The sequence below is a fragment of the Danio rerio genome, chromosome 3 (genome assembly GCF_052040795.2).
Source record: "Danio rerio strain M-AB ecotype USA chromosome 3, GRCz13ab, whole genome shotgun sequence".
Lineage (NCBI taxonomy): Eukaryota > Metazoa > Chordata > Actinopteri > Cypriniformes > Danionidae > Danio > Danio rerio.
In genome coordinates this window covers 29,752,461-29,778,820 of record NC_141023.1, presented here as the reverse complement: position 1 = coordinate 29,778,820, position 26,360 = coordinate 29,752,461, and the positions used below count along the sequence as shown (strand labels likewise).

Genomic DNA, 26,360 nt, shown 5'->3' with positions numbered 1-26,360 from the left:
CAGATTGCATACAAACACCAGTCAAATGCACTTGTGCACACACACACATTTATAGATGCATAAATATTTAAACCACCTAAAGTGGTTTTAAAATAAGACAGGTTAATAAGAGTCATTCTGTAACTGCAGTGCTACTTTTATTTATATATATTTTGAATACAAAATGAGATCCTAAACTATTCTCTATGAATATAGCGTGCATTGAGAGCCACACTGCAGAAAAATGAGCAATGTTATACGGAATGCAATGTAATGAAATACTGAATGTTACATATAAAGTAAATAACAATCAGTCGCACAACTAGGGTTGATTTTTAAGATTGAGAACAGAAAATATTGATGCACCAATGCATATTAATGCTTTAAAAAAACTGTTTTAATGCACTGTTTTCTAGAAGATGCTATATTCTTAGTGCAACATTGTCATTTAAAAAATAAACATTGCATAATAGAAAAAATATAGAATCCCCAGTAACAGATTTACAATATGCTTAGTAATAGTGTTTTCATACTTAATTACTTATTAATTGTTCATTACTAAATTCAGTGTTGCATTATTTACAAACCATTTGGGTTTTAAGAGTACCTTAGAATCATTCAGAATGAGTAAGTAAATTATTAATAAACTATTCAACTCAACATTTACATATTTTATTATTCAGGCGTATCTAATAGTTAATTTGTATGATAACAAATGCTTTATTAACTAAACTTTATCCAGTTTTGTGACCTAATCTGAAGTGAGGACTATTTATGCTTTATAAATCCCTTGTAAAAGACAATTAAAGACATAAAGAAATGACTATACATTTCTATTAATTTGAAGATACACAAATAAAACTGTATCAAATGAAAAATAAATCTCTGTTATCCTGATTAAAAATGAAATTACTGTACAGTTTAAACTTCGATAAATAACTTTAAAATGTTGTATCATAATATACTGCTAAATTATTATATTGTTGTTGTTTTATCCAATTTTATTTAATTGTATTTATTTCTAATTGCATTTTGACATTCCTGTTATTTGGCAATGTTTAAAGTAATTTTATTTTTAGATAAGATTGCAAACATTTATTGTTCATTTGATATTAAGCCTTTAAATGTCATTTAAAAGAGATTTAAAAAGCATAATCCCTCACCTTTGGTTACAAATGTGAATGAAGTTAAGTTAATAAAGCATTTACTAACATACATGGTAACCATTACTATATGCCTGAATAATGAGAATTATAAATGTTGATTTGAATAGTTCATTAACCGTTTACTCACTCATTCTAAATGATTCTAAAAGCCACCAACTTCTCTTAAATACAAAAGGTTTGTAAATAATTCAATACTGAATTTAGCAATGAACAGTTAAGAAGTAATAAAGTATGAAAATGCAATCACTATGCACATTATATATGTGTGCTTATAAGTCACGAATACAGCATTTATAGCTGTATTTAAAACTGCTTATAAATGCAGAGTCAATGCTTAACAGATAATGAACTGACAATGTGCTAATTATTATTATATGATTCATACTCTTTAGGTATTATAAAGGGTTCCCAAATATAGTTTTTGCTGCAGTCTCATATTTTGCCATCTAAAATGGCAGTGACATCATCACCCACTGCATTTGGAAAATGACTCATATATTTTTTAAAAATACATTGGTTTAGACCGTATAAAAAATGACATGCTTTAAAATGCATGCAGCACGGCAATACGGACTTATCTTCCACAGTACAGCATGCTGAGCTTTTGTTTACAATGTATTTTCAGCAGAGAGCTAAGTAGGCTATGGTGTTATTTATGTAGCTAGAAACAATGTACTGTAATTTATGTAAATTTGCTTATCTAGAGAAGAAATATGGAATTAATATGGTTTGCCATGTATAGATGGTTAAAGTCACATTTTTTAATGCCTGCCAACATTCTATTTATTCATTCAGGAGGTCAAGTCAACCATATTACTATGTTGTTATATGCAGTAAGGCATACTGTTGAATAATTTCATTAACTAAACAACACACTACGTATATACACTGAGCACTGTATAAGTACACCCCTCACAAATCTCTCTTTTAATTATACATTTTATTTTTTTCTTTATTTCTTTTAAATACATATTTTTAATAGGAAGCTCTACAATATTATATTTGAGCATATGCGGTAGACTAGTCAATGCTGAAGCCAAATCTGGAGCTTATCTAACAAAATAACTTATGATAACGCTCCAAAAGCTAGTACACCCAAATGTATATGTTATAGAAAAATATTAAATACTATTAAATAAATAAGAAGAGAGTTAGAGAATAATTAGAGATTAGAGAATGAATAATACATTTTTTTAAATCATATTGAATTTGTATTTTTTTACATTTTGCTTGAATTTAATTTTATTCTCTTTCAATTTCTTAATATGTTTGGTGACTAAAATATTATTTTAATAAATATATCTGTTTAATAAATCTGTTTTATTTAAATGCACTAAAATACATTGCCTATATTCACTGAGAAATGGATAAAAATGTTCCCGTTCAAAACGGGGTGTACTCAATTACGCTGAGCACTGTATGTGTCGGTTTGTAAGTGTATAAAAAGTGTGCTGACTGTATATTTAAAGATATATTGGGAAGAGTTTAAATAATATATGTGATTCAGCACATCACTCAATCTTAATTCTAACTCGGCACACACACACTCAAATCTGCAAGACAAAACTAGCCCTTGCAGCTTTAACAGGTTGAATGAAGACAAATGGGGCTTGTGACAGAAGCAGGTGACTCACCTTCTGCAGGTTTATCTGTGAAATAAGAGATAATGATAGTGAGCCCGACTGCACTTAAAGCACTCGTTTCATTAAACAAATTACAAGCATTAAGCAGAGTAAAGAGGTGTGTGTACAAACCAGCAGGGGGAGCTTCCTCCTTGGCAGCTGAAGAAGAAGAAGAAATGACATTTATTATCACAGATTGCACTTCACTCTTATATTGAAGGTGGAAAACAGTAAAAAGGGTTAGAAAGAAAACTGTCTAAATCTAAATATAGCCAAAATAAATACCACAATCCTAACATGGTAATTTATAACATGGTAAAAACAGAGATAAAAGATTTACTTCAAGCAGAAATTTTCATTTGAAGACAAAATTATTAGCCCTCCTTTGAAATTTGTATAGTTTTTAAAATATTTCCAAAGTGCTGTTTAAAGGAGAGAAAATATGACACATTTTTAAACAGTAGTTTTATCAAAAACAATAATTTCTTAAAAAAGCTAATAGTGTTGACCTTAGAATTATTTTAAAAAAAGTTTTCCAGCAAAACTAAAAGAAATAAGATCACTTAGAAAAATAAATAATATAATCTTATAAATAGTAATTATGTTGGCTTCAATCACATTGTAGCAACTCAATGAGCTTAGGCATGTACAGTAGATATGGTCAAGATGATCTGCTGCAGATCAAACTATGCATCAGAATGGAGAAGAAAGATGATTTAAGTGACTTTAAACGTGGCATGGTTGTTGGTGCCAGACGGGCTGGTCTGAGTATTTTAGAAACTGCTGTTCTACTGGGATTTTTACACACAACCATCTCTTGGGTTTACAGAGAATGGGCTGAAAAAATATCCAGGCCTGGTCTGATGAGTCTCGATTTCTGCTGTGACATTCAGATGGTAGGGTGAGAGTTTTCCATCAACAACATGAAAGCATGGATTCATTCTGCTTTATCAGCGGTTTAGGCTCCTTGTGGTGGTGTAATGGTGTGGGGAATGTTCTCTTGCTACACACGCCCATTAGTACCAATTGAGAATTGTGTCAATGCCACAGCCCACAGAGTATTGTTGCTGACCATGTCCATCCTTTTATGACCACAGTGTACCCATCTTCTGATGGCTACTGCCAGCAGGATAACACGCAGTGTCCTAAAGCGTGAATCATCTCAGACTGGTTACTTGAACATGACACTGAGTTCACTGTGCTCAAATGGCCTCAACAGTCACCGGATCTCAATCCAATAGAGCACCTTTGGGATGTGGTGGAACAAAAGATTTGCATCATGGATGTGCGGCCGACAAATCTGCAGCAACTGCGTGATCTCTGAGGAATATTTTCAGTACCTTGTTGAATTCATGCCGCGAAGGATTAAAGCAGTACAGAAGGTAAAAGGGGGTCCAACCCTGTACTAGTAAGGTGTGCCTAATAAAGTGGCCGGTGTGTCTGTGTGTGTGTGAGTGTTTGTGTGTGTGTGAGTGTTTGTGTGTGTGTGTGTGTGTGTGTGTGTATATATATATATATATATATATATATATATACACACACACACACACACACACACACACACACACACACACACACACACACAGACACAGACACAGACACAGACACAGACACAGACACACACACACACTAGTAGTGAATACTGCACGTGTCATCGTAGTGGCTGAAAATGTTTAAATGTGTTAACAAACCTATCATTACCTATTTTTGCCCTGTTCACACTATATGCTATGTGGGTTAAAGACACTACATGCCATTTTGGTGTCCACATCAAATTCAATTTAAATAGTGGTTTTATACAAATAAAAATAAAACTAACTTTTTTCATGTTTGTGAATATAATTGCTTATATTTGGCTAAAATAATGTTCCATGATAACTCAGTATAAGGTGTATTTTTTGTAGAAGATAAATACTTGCCTGTAATTTACAAAAAAAGTATATGTGTTCTTATGCATTTGTATGATATTTTACATAAATAAAGGAAATCTGTAAAAAAAAAATGTCACTATGGATAGTGGCAAAATAGAAAGATTTCAGTTGACAATTAATTAGCATTTTGCACCTTTGATGCTTAAATAGAGTCTTTTATTCAAATGGTTCCTGTTCTCAAATGGGTCTTCTTTTGAGGCATATAAACTACAATCAATGACATTTATTTACATTTTTCTCCTGCAAACATGTGACATTTGTTTATATTTTGCTTAGAAAGTTGAGTTAATAGGCACACTGTAAAAGATTATACAATAAATAAGTCCTGACAGCATATGTTTAGGTCATTGTAACTTATTAAGCTAAGTTAATCATATTCTAACTAAATTTAAAAGTAAAAGTTGTTTTAAGTTAGTTTAATATAAGTTCAATGGACTGATAAAGTTAATTTGATTCAGCTTAAAAAATTGAAGGCAACCATAATTATTTTTACTGTGCGCATTTTAATGTCAGAAAAAAATTCAGGCTGTTACACTTTTTATTTTGAGTCTTTGACCCATATACAGTATGCACATGCATCCTCGTAATAAAAAATATATTTTTAAATTGGCCTAGCCTATTTTTAAGCCTGCACATATCCAAAAAACTCTTTTTACAGGAGCGAGCACAGAAAGTATTTTGGAGTACAGGCATCAAATAGTCACCAGTAGGTGTAAACAGCTCTCCTGCATCGCACTACCATCACCTTCCAAGTCACAATCTTGGCCTCAGATTGAGTCTGGACCTTCACTTTTTAGTGTTACGGATATGTTGCAGTGAACTTGGCCTTGCCCCTGTGGGTCAGATTGCGTGATAAGCTTGCATACCGAAGCACTGACACGTCTATTTTTGATTAGGTTTGTCTTTCAGAGAGCAGTATGTTAATGGGGCTCAGGCACTTGTGGTATATGTCCTCGTCCCATGAGGAGGAGCAGGATGCGGCAATCCAGCCAGTTATAAATGCTTCCCCTGCCACAGGATCTAAGGAGCTGGCTGAGACGCCCGGCCAAAAAAAGGACAAGCATCGGGATCGCCAGACAGCTGAAGGTCACGTCTAAACACAAACAGGGACCTGTAACAACTCCAGTGGGAAATGCTCAAATGCTCCGAGCTGCTCTCGCCTTACCCATGATGAATTGGTTTGGCGGTGTTAATTTGCTTGGGTAAAATGTAGTTAAAAATCTTTGCTGAGGTGGAGGACGTAGGCTGCTTTCATTAAAATGGGTCTTTCCTCTTAAAGTCATTGCTAAAAGCACTGCAATGTTGTGCATGGTGTGGTGAAAAGCAGTTTAATTCTTGTTTATTTTTTATATATTAGTAAAATTCATCCAATAAACACAGTCTTGCTGGTTAAGCTAAAAGGAGCTTGGAGATGATTTGAGCATACAAACATGCTGGACATTTGGTCACATGTTTATGATAAAATGGGAGCCATAATGTGACTGATGCTGTTTAAACTAAAATTATTTAAATATTGATTAAACAAAGTCAAAACGCTAGATAAAAAAAAACTAGGTTAACTTTTAAATAAAGAATAGCACAAAAAAAGCCAAATATAGCTTTATTAAAATATATATTGAAGGTTTTATCTGCGTTCTGAATGATTTTGAGATATTGAGCTTCAAAGTTTTTGCATTTCATATAGCAAACAGTATGTGTGCAGCATTTGTTTTTTTAAATAAAAAGTCTTGAAATGTAAACAACTTATAAAAACATCTCATAATGTAAATATGTTGTCATTTAATAAGAATATGTCAATAACTCAATTTTGACAAAAATGTCAGATAGAACCTTATAATTCTAAGGTGACGATAAACAAAACTACAGTACATTATAAATGTAGATTTTGTGTCCTAATTATTTTTTTGTTTTCTACTTCTGTTCTCTAAGGGCTCCCTATACTGAACTCAACTGTTAACTCTTCTCTTGTTTCCAGTCATCAGCACTCTCTGCTGCGAACAGCCACTGTGCAAAAAACTAATAGACACTAGTTCCCACTCAACACACACACAATCTAAAAGTGTGGGTGCTGTTAGAAGTCAATCAGAGGCCAGTGCAGGACTCATGCTAATGAACAGGGATATGGACTTAACCAGTCTTCAGAGGCTGAAACCTCAACTTAAATATTACACTTGTTGTTTAATGATCAAAATACTCCAAAAATGTTGGGTTGTTTAAACCCAAATTCAGATAAAATATGGACAAATCAAAGCACTGGATTAAATTGATTTCCCAACTCTAACACAAAGGTTTGGTAAATTTAAATTTAATTCAACCCAAATAAATTGTTTACATTCACTTACAGTACCAATTTTTTTTTTTTTTTTTTTTTTTTGTAAATTCAAGGAATCATCTTTGAATAATTTTTCTCAGTGCAGTGTGTTTTATAATGCATGAAAAAGTTCTTTCTTGCATACTAAACTAAAATAAAAATAAATAAAAAATTAAATAAAATTAAACAAGGGTGTCACGGTGGCTCAGTAGGTAGCACGATCGCCTCACAGCAAGAAGGTCGCTGGTTCAAGCCTCGGCTGGGTAAGTTGGCATTTCTGTGTGGAGTTGCTTGTTCTCTCCATGTTCATGTGGGTTTCCACTCTGGTTTTCCCCCAAAAGATGTGGCATAGGTGAATTGGCGAAGCTAAATTGTCCGTATATATGTGTGTAAATGAGTGTGTATGGATATTTCACAGTGATCGGATGCAGCTGGAAGGGCATTCGCTGCATAAAACATATGCTGGATAAGTTGGCGGTTTATTCTGCTGTGGCGACCCATGATTAATAAAGGAACTAAGCCGAAAAGAAAATAAATGAATAAAATAAAAATGGTACTCATTGTTGAGTACACAAGACTTAAGTTTTATTTTGCATTTATACGCTAATAATATTACTATCATTTAACTCTTTTGTATTTTATGATATTTTAAAATGTAATTTATTGCTGTGACCACAAAAGCTGAATTTTCAGAATTCACATCAATATGCTCATTTGTTTCTTAAAAATATTTATTACCACCAATGTTGTTAATAATTGTGCTGCTTAATATTTATGCAGAAACTGTGAAATACTAACTATCAAATGTTTGGCCTGTGTGTTTGTGTGCGTTTTATTGAAAACTAATTCTTTTATTCAGCAAATCTACATTAAAAATCAAATTGACATTAAAAGCAATGCGTAAGAACAGCTATTAATAACTGAGCACAAATCAGCATATTATAATGATTTCAAATAAAACAGAAGACTAATTGACGTAAGAATAACAAATATTTTAAAATAAAAATGACATTTTTTCAGATTTGTAAATTAATTCTTAATTTAACTGTTTTTGCTGTATTTTGAATTGGTTGGGACCTTGGTAAACACTTAATAAAACCATTTAAAAATGATGAATTATTTAATTGTAAAATATTAAAACATTTACAAAAGCTGGTTTACATAATGATAATAATAATAATAAATTATGAATATTTTTTTTTTTCCTGACAGCACTTTTTTGTTTTAATTTTAACCTGTGCACAAAATAAATAAAATGTCTTTGTATATAATAAAAGCCTGGAGATCCAAAACTAAAGCTACAAATTTTATCTTAAACTTCAGAATACTTTTAAACTTCAGAATAAAATCCTGTACAATGTGATTCTATGTCTCACAGTTGCCACATTAAACCTCACAACTTGATTAAAGAGAGCTAGACGGTGTTCATAAGGTCAAGCAAGTTGCACTAAATTAAAAGTGGTCATGTTAAATTAGCACTGAGAAGACTCCGATATCTTAAAGTATGCGTCACAAACATCATATGAGAAAAGTGTAAACGAGTGGTCTAATGCCCTCCCGTCTCCCACACCTCTTCCCATGTCAATAATGCGAATCCATTTCCATAAATACAGCATCTACGATTACATATCTCTCCATCCCCACACAATCCATATATATAGTTTTTATGTCCCTCTTCGTTTCGATCTGATCCAATCATGGAGGCTCCAATTTTGCTAATCCAGAGTTGTTTCAGAGACGCCAGACCCTCTGGGTCATATGGCTGTTCTGAATCCAAGAAAAACAAGCGCACGAAACCCTGAAACTGAGAGCAGGCTGAAACGACAGCATCAGCATTTTGAACTATACCATATACGTGGCTGCATTGAGAATTTGCTCGCTTTAGTTACATTAGCCTACAGCGCTAGCACTCTCTCCTTCAGTTTGCTGACAAATCACTCTCTAAGCGCTCCGTCTGGCCGAAGAACGGTGCACAAAGATAATCTCTTATGACATTTACCTCACATTATCTACTTGTTTTTCAAAGCATAACATCTTTTTGTGAGCCACGAGCCTACCGACCAATCAAAACAAAGATGCGATCAAAGACAATTCAGCGCTAGTTTTAACAACTTGTCTAGAAACAGAGGACAGAACTTGTCATAGAGTAGCACTCAATGCTGATTTTAAGCATTACGACAGGTCAAAGTGGGGAATATATCACTTCACAACATTGTCAAGTCACATTATTGGATGTGATAACTGAAAGCAGGGGTCTCGCCGCATGTGGCCTTGAGTTAACATGTCTACCCACACCACAATGCGTTAATGTCGACAAATGCCCTTCGCATATCGCCACATGTATGCTTCCAATGCACACAGACTTGTTGCATACAGTGTTACAAACACAGCCTGAAAGGGTCTCTGAGTGTTTAGAGTCAGGCTCAAATGTGTTTTGAATGTGCCTAATACACATAAACTGTGATCTTTGCCATTCATGCTGTTATTTATTACACCCTGTCAATCAGCTCCAAATTAAACTGTCAACAAAATAAGGATATGGACATTATTTATAGTATGGAATCACTGCAATCAATATAGTTAAAGCTCTGTTTACTCTTGGAATTAAGAGGCATTTTGTCAGTTGGATCACAAGCAGACAAAATGTAAATTAGGAAATAAATATTTTGAGCTTGTTCATTATAAACCACATAGTTAGACCAAAATATACTTGTGTTTGTTTTTGGAGTGTAAAAATTCATGTGGTTGCATCTGTTATAATAGCCACAAATGACTACCTGCTCACTGACTTAACATGGTAAGAGATATGTTGTGAGAAAGCAGACTAAAACAAGGTATTTAACCTTACTTCATACTTTCTCACTGACTTATAAACGGTGTAGAATGGGTTTATTTATTCAGTACACCTATGAAGAGGTGAATTTGAAAGCTGGGTAAAGGGTTAGTTCACATAAAAATGAAATTACCTTCATTAATTACTCACCCCCAGATTATTACAAACCGTTCGAGACCTCCGTTCATCTTCAAAACATAAGTGAAGATATTATAGATGAAATCTGAGAGATCTCTGACTCTCTTAGACAGCATTGGTCACAGGATGTTCAAAAATATTGTTAAAACATTCCATGCGACTTCAACAGTAATCATACAAAAGCTCCCAGAATATTTTTGTGTATGTAAAAAACTGTAAAACCACCTTTGCTCGCCAATGTCTTCTGCAACAGATCAGGTGTGCATTATGATTCTTGCATGACTCTAATGGCAATACAACAAAAGTCATTTTTACTGTTTATTTGCCACACAAAAGTATTCTTTGAGCCCTGTATGGTTAGAGTTGAACCATTGAAGTCAAATGAAATGTTTTGACAGTTTTTGGTTCCTTTTTTGTACTTTTAGCAACTTTGGACCATTGCGGTCAATGGAGAATGATTGGAGAACGGTCAGATTTCTTCTAAAACAGTAATCCCCAACCACCAGGCTGTGGACCAGTACTGGTCCGTGGATCAATTGAGCACAAGAAATAATAATTGATTTTCATTTTATTTATTATCTGAGTCTTAACGATCTTTTATTCTGAAAAGTTTGTTTATGTTAAAAAATTACCATATTCCCTCGTTTACATCTCAATCACTTGAGCATCAAAATATAACCCACAAGCTATAAAACTATAAAGCTTGGGAAAGTTTCTATGCGAAGAGGGAAAGGCCCAATGAAGGACTCACAAACTGCCAAGGAATGGATCCGCAACCAATTTGTCAACAAATCAGGTAAATACAGCATGCCTGTGCAATCAGATCAACTGCTGGAGATCGCAATTGATGGCAGCGTGCAAGTTCGTTAATTCCAGGAACTGACCAATCAGCTTCATACATTGTTTGGAATACACATTTTTCAGACAAACACCCAAGCACTGCAGCGCTTTTTCATTTTCTCTATAAATAAAACTTGAGTCAGGGCTGCAGCAATGTTTTTTGTCATCCATTGAGAAAACTCTTAATGGTCGCCTAACAATCTAAATACTTAACCACCATCCAAGAACACTCACAATCCTGCTTATATTAATCTTATTCTGCTACTCTACTCTCAAATGTGCATTTCTAAGATATTAAACTTAATATTATTACTGTTACATGTGCAGTGCTGACAAATCGGGTCTTGGTGCCACAAGCTGCACATTTTTTATTTCTACTAGTTTACACTTATGCATTTTTGTTTTTTGGGTTTTTTTTTTAAATGCACTTTAGAATAAAAATGCTCCTTATTCATACTGGCGTTTTCACAGCTTTACAGAGAAACAATTCCCATCTGCACTATACAACCAAAAACACATCAAATGACCATACACACACACACACACACTAGGTATGTGTGTACAAGTGGAAACAGAAAGTTAGATGTTGGTTCTCCGTTGCGTTACTAGTCAGAGGCTAGTCTTCTGATAGCATGACAATAGGGGCTTGATAAATTGAGGAACTAATTTAGTCTAGAAGCGATTGTAGATAGCAACCCTTGATTTTCAAAACCTTTCATTTTGGTCCGTTTACACAGAAAAGGTCTGAAATGTGAGCGACATGGTGGCTCAGTGGTTAGCACTGTTGCCCTACAGCAGGAAGGTCGCTAGTTCCACTCCGGGCTGGGCCAGCTGGCGTTTCAGTGTGGAGTTTGCATGTTCTCCCGATGTTGGTGTGGGTCTTTTCCAGGTGCTCCGGTTTCCCCCGCAGTCCAAAGAGATGCAGTATAGACCTTTTTCATCGCTGCTGCATGGAGGGCGCCATAGCGACCAGCGTCTTCCGGTAGAATGCTAAAAACTTCCGTTTACAGCGAGTACAACTGGTAATTTGTGCTCCAAAATGGGTTTCAATGACGTTTTTAATGGATAACAGAGTGTTTTTGTGACACACAACTTTGAAATGTGTCTGTTAAAGCCGTTATAATCTGTCACATGTGGTTCAAGCGCATCAGAAATACGAGAAAAACGTTCTCCTAGTTCACGTGTTTGCCATCAGAAATACAGTGGGTGTGTGCGTTCCCGGCCTGTCAGCTGTTAGCTCAGCGGCTCTTTAACACACACACACACACACACACACACACACACACACACACACACACACACACACAGAGAGAGAGAGAGAGCAAACCAGAATACTGGCATGAAACTTAACAGGTATGAAAGTCTTGCAATTTACAAAAATGAACAATAAAAGTCTGTTATTTATACTCTACTGGCTGATTTGCTGTTCATTCTAATCGCGAGCCGTTTGTGTTTTGTTTTGTGTGTTGTTTTTACCACGGTTTGTGTTTTTCTGTCATTTCCAAATGACACTAGCCTATATTTTCACTTTGTCACAGTTAATAAATCAGTGTGTCAGTGGCACAGTACAGGCTAAGTGTGTGTGTCAAACATTTTGGTGAATTACATTTGTTTGGGCTGGTTATATATTTGAAATAAAGAGAAAATGTTGACTTTAGCGATGACAAGGCTTTATTTAAACTGCAGAAGATGCCGTCTGACAACGAGGCTGTTTTCCATCCTATTAGATCGCATTTCTTTAAATGATCAGTCCAGGAGATGGTGCTGATGGACAACAGTATTAGTTCAAAGAGGATAAAAGCAGGTAAAATAGATTAAAACTATCGTTTCAAAGCTGTCCAAATGTGACTGTTTACACGCATCAGCTGCTGACCGGAAGTTCTTCGCATTCTCCTTGCGCATATACGCAAAGCATAATGGGTAATTTTGCATTCCAAGAAAAAGGTCTATAGGTGAATTGAAAAAACTAAATTGGCCGTAGTGTATGAGTGTGTATGAATGAGTAGGTATGGACGCTTCCCAGTAGTGGGTTGTAGCTGGAAAGGCATTTGCTGCGTAAAACAGATGCCGGAATAGTTGGAGGTTCATTCCGCTTTGCAAAATGTGGAAAAGCTGAAAGAAAATGAATGAATTAAGATCTGAAATGTTAGTCTGGAGCCGCAGTTGTGTGTTGACTTTGCTTTTGAGAAAAAAAAAACACGAGGTGCTCATATTAACATATTCATCTAAACATAAATCTCAGCAGGGTGGGCAGTTGGGAGATTCACTAACACAATATACATTCCACACTCAGGTATTTCAAACTTCTTTTTACACCAAACAAAGACGGAAAAGGAGCATTCGCTGTGAGTACATCACCTTTAGGGGTTTGGCCTTAACTTCAACTCTCATATCTAATGAACAAAATGAACACCACTTCAAATATTTCCGTTTTTCAAAATAAACAGACTCTGATGGGAATAGCCAAGTGATATATATGTAGTGTTTCTAAGGATATCAGACTCTCATGCACACACGCAAAAAAAAATATGTTTTTCCCTTCAGACTTCATTCAGCTCCTCAGATCCGAATTGAAAGCAGCTATTTTTACAAGCGGCTGTGTGATGGAGCATCTTTGGCATTAGAAGCATTTGGATTGGATACAAGTGTGAGGAGGTTCGGCCACACATGATGAAGTCTCCCCGTTTTATGAGGATGGAGAGAGTGATTCTTTTGGCAGCGAGGAGGAAACACTTAAGAGAAACGCTACACAATATCTATCAGTCTCTGCGTGACAGTACTGATGATTTGAGTTATGGATATAGATCGTAAATATCTCTTTCCTGCATATATGGAAAGACGGGGTGGTGAGGATAAAGATGAAGATTGAGGAGATGGTGACTACGCAGAAACAGTTTAATCGTGATCATATGATCTGGGAATAAAAATAAACCGGTTGCCATGGCTCGTGTTGTGAATGTAATCATGACCTATATAGTTTTATTAGATTAGTTTTACAGTCGTGCAGCCATTTCAACAAGCAAAAAGATTAGCATAAGATGAAGTTTGATGCATAATTTAAAGAGAAAAAAATATTTAAATTATCTTCTTTTTCCATGTATTTATTAAGTTAAGACAGACTATCACATAAAATAAATGTCAGAAGATGTGTTTTATGGTGTGATGACGCTTAGATTAATTATGGTCTCTTTGCTTTCTGACAGTGATCTCTTTCTCTCTTTCACTCTTAGGAAAGCTCGCTGCATTTTTAATAAACCAAGCAAAACTTTAAGTGAACTTGACAGCCAGTGATCACAATGCATTTCTACATTGGAGAGATGAGAGGATATTTTAACTCATTTGTGAGCATCATGAATATAAGTAGATTACACACACACTTATTTATAAATATTGAAGAATATCAAGCACAAATGTAATGTAATTTCTTTAAATAGATTGACTTGTAAGAATTACAAATAAGTAATTTAATTATTACAAATTGTCTTTGATGAAACAAAATATCAAATATAAATATTTTCATTCATTCATTTGTTCATTCCTTTTCTTTCAGCTTAGTCTATTTATTAACCTGTGGTCACCACAGCGAAATGAACCGCCAGTTTATCCAGCATATGTTTTACGCAGCGGATGCCCTTCCAGCTGCAACCCATCACTGGAAAACACCCATAAACTTGTGGGGGAAACCGGAGCACCCGAAGGAAACCCATGGGAACACGAGGAGAACATGCAAACTCCACACTGAAACTCCAACTGACTCAGCTGAAGCTTGAACTAGCGACCTTTTTGCTGTGAGGTGGCAGCTCTATCCACCGCCGTGCATCATATAAATTCTTTAAACATTCATTTATTTTCTTTTCGGCTTAGCACTTTTATTAATCTGGGGTCGTCACAGCAGAATGAACCACCAACTTATCCAGCATGTTTTTACGCAGCGGATGCCCTTCCAGCCGCAACCCATTTCTTGGAAACATCCACACACACTCATACACTACCCACAATTTAGCCAACCCAATTCACCTGTACCACATCTTTGGACTGTGGGGGAAACCCACGCGAACGCAGGGAGAACATGCAAACTCCACACAGTCGAGGCTCGAATCAGCAACCCAGCGACCTTCTTGCTGTAGAGCGACAGCACTACCTACTGAGCCACTGCATCGCTTCTTTAAATTTTTTGCAAATATGTTTATATTGTAATTAAAATTCTATTATAAAATTCTATTTCTTTGATGGAAAATGAACTGCATGTGTAAAATTGTTAATTAAAAATGATGTAAAATAATATTAAACAATATATATTTAATTAAAATGTGCTTTTATACACACTCACCGGCCACTTTATTAGGTACACCTGTCCAACTGCTCGTTAACGCAAATTTCTAATCAGCCAATCACGTGACAGCAACTCAATGCATTTAGGCATGTAGACATGGTCAAGACGATCTGCTGCAGTTCAAACCGAGCATCAGTATTCCAGAAACTGCTGATCTACTGGGTTTTTCACGCACAACCATCTATAGGGTTTACAGAGAATGGTTCGAAAAAGAGAAAATATCCAGTGAGCAGCAGTTCAGTGGACGCAAATGTTTTGTTGATACCAAAGGTCAGAAGAGAATAGGCAGACTGGGTCGAGCTGATAGAAAAGCAACAGTAACTCAAATAACCACTCGTTACAACCAAGGTATGCAGAAGAGCATCTCTGAATGTTCAACACATCCAACCTTGAGGCAGATGGGCTACAGCAGCAAAACACCACACTGCTGGGTGTCACTTCTGTCAGCTAGGAACAGGAAACTGAGGCTACAATTCACAGGCTAAACAAAATTTAACAATAAAAGATAGGAAAAAGTTGCCTGGTCTGATGAGTTTTGTTTTCTGCTGCGATATACGGATGATAAGGTCAGAATTTGGCATCAACAACATGAAAGCATAGATCCATCCTGCCTTGTATCAATGGTTCAGGCTGCTGGTGGTGTAATGGTGTGGGGGATAATTTCTCGGCACACGTTGAACCCATTAGTACCAATTGAGCAACGTGTCAACACCACAGCCTACCTGAGTATAGTTGCTGACCATGTCCATCGCTTTATGACCACAGTGTACCCATCTGATGGCTACTTCCGGCAGGAAAACTCACCATGTCATAAAGCGTGAATCATCTCAGACTGGTTTCCTGAACATGACAATGAGATCACTGTATTCAAATGGCCTCCACAGTCACCAGATCTCAATTCAATAGAATTCTTTAGGATGTGGATGAATGGGAGAATCGCATCATGGTTGTGCAGCTGACAAATCTGCAGCAACTGTGTGATGCTATCATGTCAATATGGACCAAAATCTCTGAGAAATATTTCCAGTACCTTGTTGAATCTGTGCCATGAAGGATTAAGGCAATTTCAAAGGCAAAAGTGGGTCCAACCCAGTACAAGCAAGGTGTACCTAATAACCTAATAAGGTGTAGCTAATATGTAGCTATGTATTTGTAATGTTAATAATCCACCATGTCTCGATGGCATAAACATAAATAGAATTTACACTGCAGTTAAACGGATACAAATTAGCACAGTGGTTTAGCCATGCCGCTTGAGGAGATTTACTTTCCTGCCGAGTTAAGTTCAAATCTAATCAAATACTCATGAAGCAGCTAATCAAGGTCACTGGGTTCACGTGAATATTTCATGATACCAGATCTCCAGGAAGACAGAGACACCGCTAAGGTGTGGAATATACAACAGCACTTTATCAATGCAGTTGTACAACCATATCAGGTCATGCAGTACATATCCCGTTACTGTTGGCTTGGAGGACATATTTTGAAATACACTAAAAGCAAGCGCTCATACATTTGTGTGCGATCCATCATGAAGGAGACGCATGCCAAAGAGTGCATTGTGATGTTAGCAGGTATGAGGTAATGCTACACTATCCCTGCTGGAAATCTGTGTGTTTGTGTGTGTGTGTGTAGTGTATCACTTAGCTACAGTATATTTTGAGGTATACCAAACCTCCTATTAGTGATGTCTAAGGATGTCCTCGGCTGGGAAAAAGCTATTTAAATATGACAAACAAATTATAAACATATTTTTGCATTGACATTGTAACGTTTTAGCATCTAACAATTGTTGCTCATGACAGTGATTCTCAGTCATTATTACTCTGAGGGTCTCATTGTTGTAGGATGCTTATGCTAAATACAACAGCTAAATGAAAATGAACACTTTTCCTTGACAAGTTGCTGAACAATAGCTTTTATTATTATTATTACAAATTTATTTAGTTTGTTACATCATGTTTACAGGTTTCAAAAAATGAGAATGCTGCTACTTTGGTTTTTAGATCTTGACTTTTAGGAGAAACAGTGGCTTTCAGTACAATATTTTGTCTGTATTTATGTGTGTGTTTGTGTATGTGTGTGTGTCACAAAAAAAAAAAAAAAACAGAAAAGGATGTTGGAAACTGTCCATCTTGGATGAGAGTTCACAGACAGTGCCTGTGTCGTGATTTCTGCACCATGTTGTGGTGAAAATAGGGAGATTTGGGAAAATGGGGCATCATAATAATGACATTTCAGATGCCAAGTAAGAGGCTTAAACTTTACTAATGCTCAATACTCTGGGTGTTTCATTAGTAGGGTTACAGTGAGCCCAATTCTTGTTGTCCTGCCAGGACAGAAATGACATTATTACAGCATGGCAGGACAACAGAAAAAGAAAATCAGCCACAATGGACACTTTTCATGGGTTTTTCAGCAGCGGATGTCGTCATAGTTGGGTAAACTTGGAGCACAGTGAATCGGACAGTGCAATGAATACATTTTTTGACATTTCTATGTGCTTAAATAATAATAAAAAAATGATAGCTTGACTAAAAGAATCCAGGCATCAGAAGAAAGAACATTTACAAGTCACATTTACTGTCTTGTCCATAAAAAAAAACTGCATTAGAAACACCTCAAATAAGTGGTTATAAAAATTATTTTTAATAAAGATGATAAAATACAAAATACAGTTGAAGTCAGAATTATTAGCCCTCCTTTAAATCTTTATTTTCTTTTTTAAATACTGATGTTTAACAGAGGAAGGACATTTTCACAGTATGTCTGATAATATTTTTTTCTTCTGGAGAAAGTCTTATTTGTTTTATTTTGGCTAGAAAAAAAAGCTGTTTTATATATAATTTTCAATATTATTAGTATTATCAATTGTTAATATTATTAGCCCTTTAAGTTATTTTTTTTTGATAGTCTACAGAACAAGCCATCATTATACAATAAGTTGTCTAATTAACTACCAGCCTAGTTAACCTAATTAACCTCGTTAAGCCTTTAAATGTCACTTTAAGCTGTATAGAAGTGTCTTAAAAAATATCTAAGCTGCGTCCCAAATCGCATACTTATGCACTATTCTACGCCATTTTGTAGTATAATTAGTGTATGTAGTGTGTTCACACTGAAAACTCTAAAAACATTAATTGCACTTTAATTACCCGGATGATGCACTCATTCAGCCGCTAAAATTAAGTGTGCAATGATGGACACTTCACACACTCAACGACCGCAGGTTTGCTTAGCGAAAGGGGCGGAGCTATCGGACACACATGTTGGATAACTTTATTTATTTTGGATGGTGAAAGCAAAATTCTCCTAAGAGAGTGATTTTAGCGCCTCCCGATAGTGAATGCGGTTATACTCATGGCAGGTATTATTTGATAATTCGGTCGTTTATTTCACTGATTTGGCAACCTTCAAACGTCATCAGGAAAACGGTTTGAATTTCCGCTTAGTAAAAAAACATTAGTGTGCCATTTGGGACAACACTACATACATATACTATCCTGTTGAGTGTGTAAGTGCATAAGTACATAGTGCATGAGTGCATAGTGTATAGTGTGCCATTTGGGACGCAGCTCTAGTCAAATATTGAAACAAATTTTCTCTCCGTTAAAAAAATAAACAGGGGGGGCTAATGATTCTGACTTCAACTATATATATTTATAAATGTATACATGTAGTTAAAAATAATTAAATAGTAAAACCATTCAAGGAATGGCTACACGCCTCATAAACATCTTGTAATAAAGGTCCATATACTCACAGAAGACTTTTAAAGGAAAAGCTTATTCAAACATTCAAATTGCCATCATTTACACACTTACTTTACTTTACACTAAAGGTTTATTGAAGAATACTGGAAAGCAGTAGCCACTGTTCTGCATTGTAATTTTTTTAAAATTAAAGATATCTGTTATGCAGAGACATTTGTGAATGGGTAAAAAAAAAAAAAAATGGCTTAGCCGACGTAGCACTATGGTACAAGGTGAGTTTATTTACAGTGCATGGTGGAAAATCCCATAAATAACAGTACAGCCCGAAAAAAAAAAAAAAAAACTAAATAAATAAATAAATAACTTAAAATGTAACAAAATAAATAAATATATACAAGGTATTCGTTTTCCAGATTCTCAAAACTTTACAACCAACCTTCACACCACTACTCCCACTTCAACTAAGCTCGAGCTGCTCTTTTATAGCAGCGTGACTCTACCCAGTCTTTATTAAACTATTTCAGGTAAGTATAAGATAAATATGGACATAAAATATTAAAACGGGTGACGCAGTGGCGCAGGTAGTGCTGTCGCCTTACAGCAACAAGGTCGCTGGGTCTCTGGTTTGAACCTGAGCTCGGCTCAGTTGGTGTTTCTGTGTGGAGTTTGCATGTTCCCCCTGCGTTCGCGTGGGTTTCCTCCGGAAAGACATGTAGTACAGGTGAATTGGGTAGGCTAAATTGTCCATAGTGTATGAATGCATGTATGAATGAGTGTGTAGATGTTTCCCAGAGATGGGTTGCGGCTGGAAGGGCATCCGCTGCGTAAAAATGTGCTGGATAAGTTGGCGGTAAATTATTCAGGTATTTTATACGTCTATAAACTTCCTTTGTATTGAAAAATAAACTGTGAATATGCTAAATTCAATCATTCATTTTTCTTTGGCTTAGTCCTTTTATTCATCAGGGGTCACCACAGTGGAATAAACCACCAACTTATCCAGCATAGGTTTTACACAACGGATGCCCTTGTTGGGTGAACCATCCCTTTAGACAGCACAACAAAATAATCGAGAGAACATTTTAGCAGTTCTGCTCTTCAGCCCTCTCAAACTGCCACAAGCAGGCTGGATGTTTTAATATTACGGTAAGACTAAGCCATTACATTAGAACCTTTGTGAAGTAATATATTAATGTGACACCTGTTTTATTTCAGCCCCACTCCAATATTAATGCAAATGCACAATTTATAGCGCGCAGCCTCATACTGACTCACTTTTGCAATGCTATCATTACAGAGTCTCCATAATCATAGAGCAATATGCAGTGCCACACACATCTCCCAACCCTTCTCCACTGTCAACATGCCCATTTGTAAAATCGCACACCCTCCTAAAAGCCTGTTCAAGGCCACTGGGTCTATTCTGGAAGCTGTTTATTAAGGAATCGTGCTCCTTGCCAGTCACCGTGGCTTCAAGAGATCCAGACAGACTTTATCTTGTCAGGTCCACACACTCAGCACTAAGCGGGCCGCTTTGAGTGGAGGGTGGTCAATGTGATCTTTAAGAAGCAATGAACTAAAAGAGGGCATCGTGTGTGGCCTGAAGTGTGAAGGAGGCATGAATGAGAAAACCAAAGAGGGACAGAGGGATAGATGAGAGAAAGAGCAACAGGTTACGCTTCGATGAAACGAGCCCGTTATTTGACACCGAACCTGATGTCATGCTCACAGACAGGGATTAACACTAAATCATGTGGCTGAGCAAGAAGGAAAAAGTGGCAGGCAGACTTCAAGAAAGGATGGTGACATAACAGACTCATATGACCTTGTGTTTGTTTTTTTAGAAGGGTCATTCTCTGGAGACAGTGGCGTTTGTTTGTTAAATGCATGTCTATGACAACCGAAAGATGTGCATTATAGGATAATACAACCATAATGTGCATTATAGGATATTGAGCTTAGGTACATTACAGAGTGGTTTATGATTGATGTTGGACACAAAATAACTTAATATAGAAACTTGATCTCTAACCATTACATAAAATTTAAGTTTATGCAATAATGGATTATCTAAAAGTAAAAAAAAAATGTATAATTAAATTAAAATAATGAATATATTACTCATTCCCAGCACATTCCTATACCAACTCATCATTCTCACTTCTGACACATCAGGACCACTTCTCATCACACGTTGATGCTCAAAGAGCCCCTCCAGCATCATTCTATGACATGCCAGGTCTTCCAATTCTTTAAATTTAAAAACTCTGCTGTCAATATGGTGAAGCAAAAGGATTCAGCAAGTTAATATATACGATTAAATGACATACTGGGCATTATTTTGGCTGTTATTGGGGTGTGAGTTTATCTAAAGTAAACAGTCAAAAGTATTTTATTTACTTATGTTATACTATGAACACATTCATGAGCACGTAAACCAGCTCCCAGCACTTAACCCAACTTTTTGTCGATACAAAACACAGGATATAGCAGGCAGATACAGTGTTCAACATTGATGAGTACACCCTATTTTGAAAATTTGTATTTCTGTTTCTCTAAATAATATTTTAGTCAGAATATCTTTAGAAATGAAAAGATAATTCATCTAAATTCATGCAAAATATTGCATAAAAATTACAAACTACAACATTTCAACAAAATTGTATATATTTTTTGTTTTTGCTATTGCTATTTTTTCTCTTGATTTTTGCTATTTTTGAAAATGCTATTTAATATTTTTCTATAACATATAAATCTAATATTTAAACCATTATCGTAAGCTATTTTGCTAGATAAGGTCCAGATTTGGCTTCAGTACTGACTAGTCTAATGCATATGCACAAATATAATATTGTATAGCTTCCTATAGAAAATATTCATTTAAATGAGAGATTTGTGAGGGGTGTACTCATATATGCTGAACACTGTAAAACTACAGTCACCATTTATTAAAAAGATATGAATATTCCTAGTCTTTAGAGGAAGCACAGGTTGTTTCTGGAAGGAATTGACGTGATTGCCATCTCCATTTACTGCTCAGCTCGAATGTTGTCAATGTTGTCAGTGATCAATTCAAATATTGAAGCCAGAAAAGCATCTTACGTCAGCTTCGGTTGTCAAATGCAATTGGTTATCTCTGTGTCTCAAGACTAATTGCTTTACGCTAATAAATTAGAAAATCTTTTTAAATTGGACGATATCAGCAGCGGGAGTCAAATCATTTTCAGTGATTTAAAACTTATGAACTCATAAGTTCTTCATATAAAGACATCCTAAGGCTTAACTGGTATACTTGTTTTGCAAAAAATACATGTGACTCCACTTTTATTTGCCTGCTGCTTATTTATGTTGTTTAGAAGGGGGTAGGTTTAGGGTTAAGTGTGGGGTAAGTGCTCCAAAGTCTATTTTTAAACTGTGCAATTTTATAAAAATGATTAGTATTTTACAAATACACGCAAACTGTTTAATGGGACCTCTAATGTGAATGACCAAAAGCATCGGAGGACCCAATGAATCATAAAAAGCTGTGCTGAAGGAGTACCTGAAGATTTATTAAAGTTTATATTCAGAATAAGATTAAGATATTTAAGATAAAACCAGAGAGCTCTCTGACCCTCCATAGCACAGGTGTCAAATCCAGTTCCTGGAGGCCCGCAGATCTGTACAGTTTAGTTCCAACCCAAATTAAACACACATGATCAAACTAATCGAGTCCTTATGTTTGAAACCTAGGTAAGTGTGTTGAAGCAGGGTTGGAACTAAAATGTGCAGAGCTGCGGCCCTCCAGGATGTGGATTTGACACGTGGGCTTCATAAACTGTAGGACTGTGCGATTAATTGAAATGAAATTTAAAAAAATCTAAAACTGAAAGCTGCAAGAATCATGAAAATCTGGTCAGTAATACACAGCTCTGTGATCAGTGGTAAATCTAGGTCAGTGGGCACTTGTATAGATAACTGGAAAAGAAAACAGCAGTGTATTTAAGGGTTTGTATTGACACAACATAAACACACAACTACAGCCAATCCTAAAATTATTCATACACACTGGGGTATGAATAATTTTGGGCTTGACTATACATATTATGTCACGAAATGATTTATTGCACTCAACTGAAGTTATTAGGTAAGTTCAGTTATGAGTTAAGCGTAAAACATGTCATTAAATGAGGTACTTTGCATTGTAATTTAGAGTTTTACTCTGACTGTAATGGCAGTATGTTTTGCCTATAGCAAACTCGCACCCTGACCTGATGTGGGAAAAGAGACAAAGGTGAACAAAGTTATATACACAGTCTTTTTTGCCCATAGTTTTTGGCGCTTGCGTGTGATTACAGTTACAGGAAATGTTTTTGGTTCCTTTTCTTGACTTTCAATGTTTCAGGACTCTTGCTGTCTATGAAAGATGAGAAAGCTCTTTTATTTAATCTCAAATATCTTAATTTGAGTTCTGAAGATGAACCAACATCTTAGGGGACTGGAACGACATAAAGGTGAGTAATTATTAAGCAAATTTCTATTTTTGGGTAAACTAACCCTATAGTATTAGCATTATGTTTTATGTAATATATTTTTCATAGATTTAATATTTAAGGAAAATATTTTCATCTTTTACCTATCTACGTTTTCTGATCAGTTCTGTCATGCTGGTCAAGCAATTTGTAAACATGACATTTATTGTCATTTTAATAAACCATTAAAACAAAGAAAATTTTAAATGATATTTATATACCCTTTTCACAAGCTATTATGATGTGTTTTAACGGTCATCAGCATCTTAAATCCTTTTCTTAAATCTTCGACTTTTTTAAACGTATGAACATATGTATTCATGTATGTAGTATATCATCTTTGCTTCATATTACAAAAAAACAAATTACCGCTTGTGCGAGGGGTTTCTAATGCAGTGTCTATGGGGACAGGACAGTGAATTTGACTGTATATTCTCTCCTCTGGCCGCCATCATCAGTCTCGCACTATTTTTTTCCTTTTTCTGAAAGTCTGGATAACACCATGTGGAGTTTTTCTTTTATTATTTCAACAAATAAGAATGATGACTTCCACTACTGAGAAACCAGAAAATGTGAAAAGGTGTATTGTCTACTATTTTATACTATGTTAGTCTAAATGATTCTGTTTCCTGAGCATGTATTACAAATGACTCCATCTTCTTCTAAATATCTTGAAATTCCAGTTCCATTTACAGTAATTACAACCATCCTGATCAGTTTTCTTCAACAGCGTTCTCCTTTAAGCAGCTTAGTGCAAGAAATTATTTCCCTGTACATTACATTAAACGCATTTTCAGAGTATTACGGCATACGTTTTGCTTATTATCCTGCTGTTGCTGCAGTAATGTCATCTCACTGTGGACGACTTAAACTTCATCACAATAATTCAGCTGCAGCGTGAAACATTCCACAACCTTTAGTTCATTTTGCCGTCCATTTTTTTCTATATTTTCTTCTGCGTAATCCATGAGGAAAATAAAGAAGGTAATATTTTTGAACGTCAGTCAGTAACACAAGTTCACAACATCATTACATGGCTGAACATGCGTATCCATTGACATCATCTTCTGATATTTGATGCTAATGATCACATCTGCTGGTGACACTCTAATGCCTGCAATTCATTCTCCGTAAAAGTGCCATAAAAAGGTGTGGCAGCAAAAGCCTTTACCTCTATTCCAGTGCCAGCAACTCAGCTTGTACAGTGTGCTCAGAACTAACCCACTCCAAATATATCTACTCCTTTAAAGACTACACTTCATATGTTATCGATTTTAAAATGTGCACTACTTAAATCAATAGATTCCTTCTAATTATAAGAATGTCACCTGCAGGGTCAATGGAGCTTTCAGTGCTTGAATAAAGGTCTTCACCAAATCATTTCTGCAGACAAAACATCACATTCACACAGCTTTATGTGAGTATTCCTATATAATGAGATTTGAATTTGATCATTTTTCCCTCTAATGCTGTAGTGTAATTCTACCACAGGCTAAATTATTTTCAAAATGTATCTGTATAAAGGTTTAGAAATACATTGCCTATTGGTTGATAATTTAAGAATGTGATAAACACAATACACAAAGATTACACTGATTGTTATCTTTATAGTCAACACTATTTGCCAAAAACTAGATCAAGTCCTTAGATCTTTTAGATAAGATTAGATTCAACTTTATTGTCATTACACATGTACAAGGCAACGAAAAGCAGTTCAGGTCTAACCAGCAGTGCAATAGCAGCAAGTGCAGGATACAGGTATAAGTTTAAAGTGGAGTTATAGGAAAAACTATGGTAATATTTACAGACGGATGTACTATCAACATAATACACAGGTTGTATTAGCTATGAACAGAGATTTACAATAAATAATTATTTACAGGTTGCTATTAGTAATCAGAAGTGTGCAGATAGATAAACATAATTACAAATGTATATGTACAGTGGGGGTGTACATAATCAGAAATGTCCATGTGCAGTGGGTATGTACAGTTCAATAAATGAATCAGTGCAATGTAGGGCAATGAATATGTGCTCAATTGAATCTTGGTCAGTTGCTTAGTGTAGTTTTTTATCTTAAGACTATGATTCCATCGCATTTGAGATAATCAAACATAATTATTATGTTGAACGGATTTTAAAACACATAGGCCCAGATTTACTAAAATGGACAAACTATTTCAGGTCTATAATCCCATAAAATTGAGGACTGGAGTACAAATGTCTGAAGTTGATCCATTGTCCATGCAAAAACAAACGAATTAAGGATTCAAAATACTATCAGAATGTCTTTGGAATTGGATGCTAATTGCTTAAAATGCAAAAATCGCCATTAGGCAAATATGGAAACTCATGCCTATAAGCCGACGTGTTGATTATGCCCCTACAAATCGTGCTGATGAGCGCTTGTAATGAGATTCGTTCACCATTGACATCGTTCTTGAAGTAGATTTTTGCCTGTATGGCAATAGATTCAGTTTTCTGGACTGACGTCTTGAACTTAAGAACAAGCATAGCAAAAGACGTGTTTAACAGGGGTTGTCCAAGTGTAAAAGGATTTATTCAAGAGGCACTGCATGAGTGGTTCAAAGCTATTGCCTAAATGATTCAAAACCACAAGCATGACACGGAAAAAAACTACAAGAAAAGATATGCATAACAGCATCTGCTATTCACCAAAATTAGTTAAAAAATAGTGGGATATCAGATGTTAACAAATTTCCAAAAATGTACTTCCCAGTCATCATACTTCTAGAGACTGCAGATGTAGACTTAATGTCATAGATTTGTAGATTTAGTAATGTTAAATAATAATCCAAATAAAGGTAAATTGACTACAGTACCAGAACATTGGGTTTATATCTGCCAATTCTGACAATATTTTTAATAATTCAGACTTTTTTCCACACAATTATGAGTATTCAAACTGTATCACAATACTGCCCTAAAGAGTTTGTATCACACAGCTCTCAGAAATATCTGA

The 26,360-nt window shown here is 35.4% G+C and overlaps 1 protein-coding gene across 8 annotated transcripts in view; it reads right to left on the bottom strand.

The window, feature by feature from the left end:
* mybpc2a (myosin binding protein Ca) overlaps positions 1–26,360 on the bottom strand; it is a 73,431-nt gene that overhangs the window by 34,444 nt on the left and 12,627 nt on the right. For 3 of the 8 annotated variants that reach the window (XM_087243343.1, XM_087243342.1, XM_087243337.1), the window contains one exon: positions 2,896–2,926. The exons of 2 other annotated variants lie outside the window; for them this stretch is intronic. Coding sequence is in view for 4 of the 6 variants with exons in the window: in XM_087243337.1 (XP_087099463.1) it covers positions 2,896–2,926 (31 nt within the window). In the remaining 2 variants the exon portion in view is untranslated. 8 annotated transcript variants of the gene reach the window in all.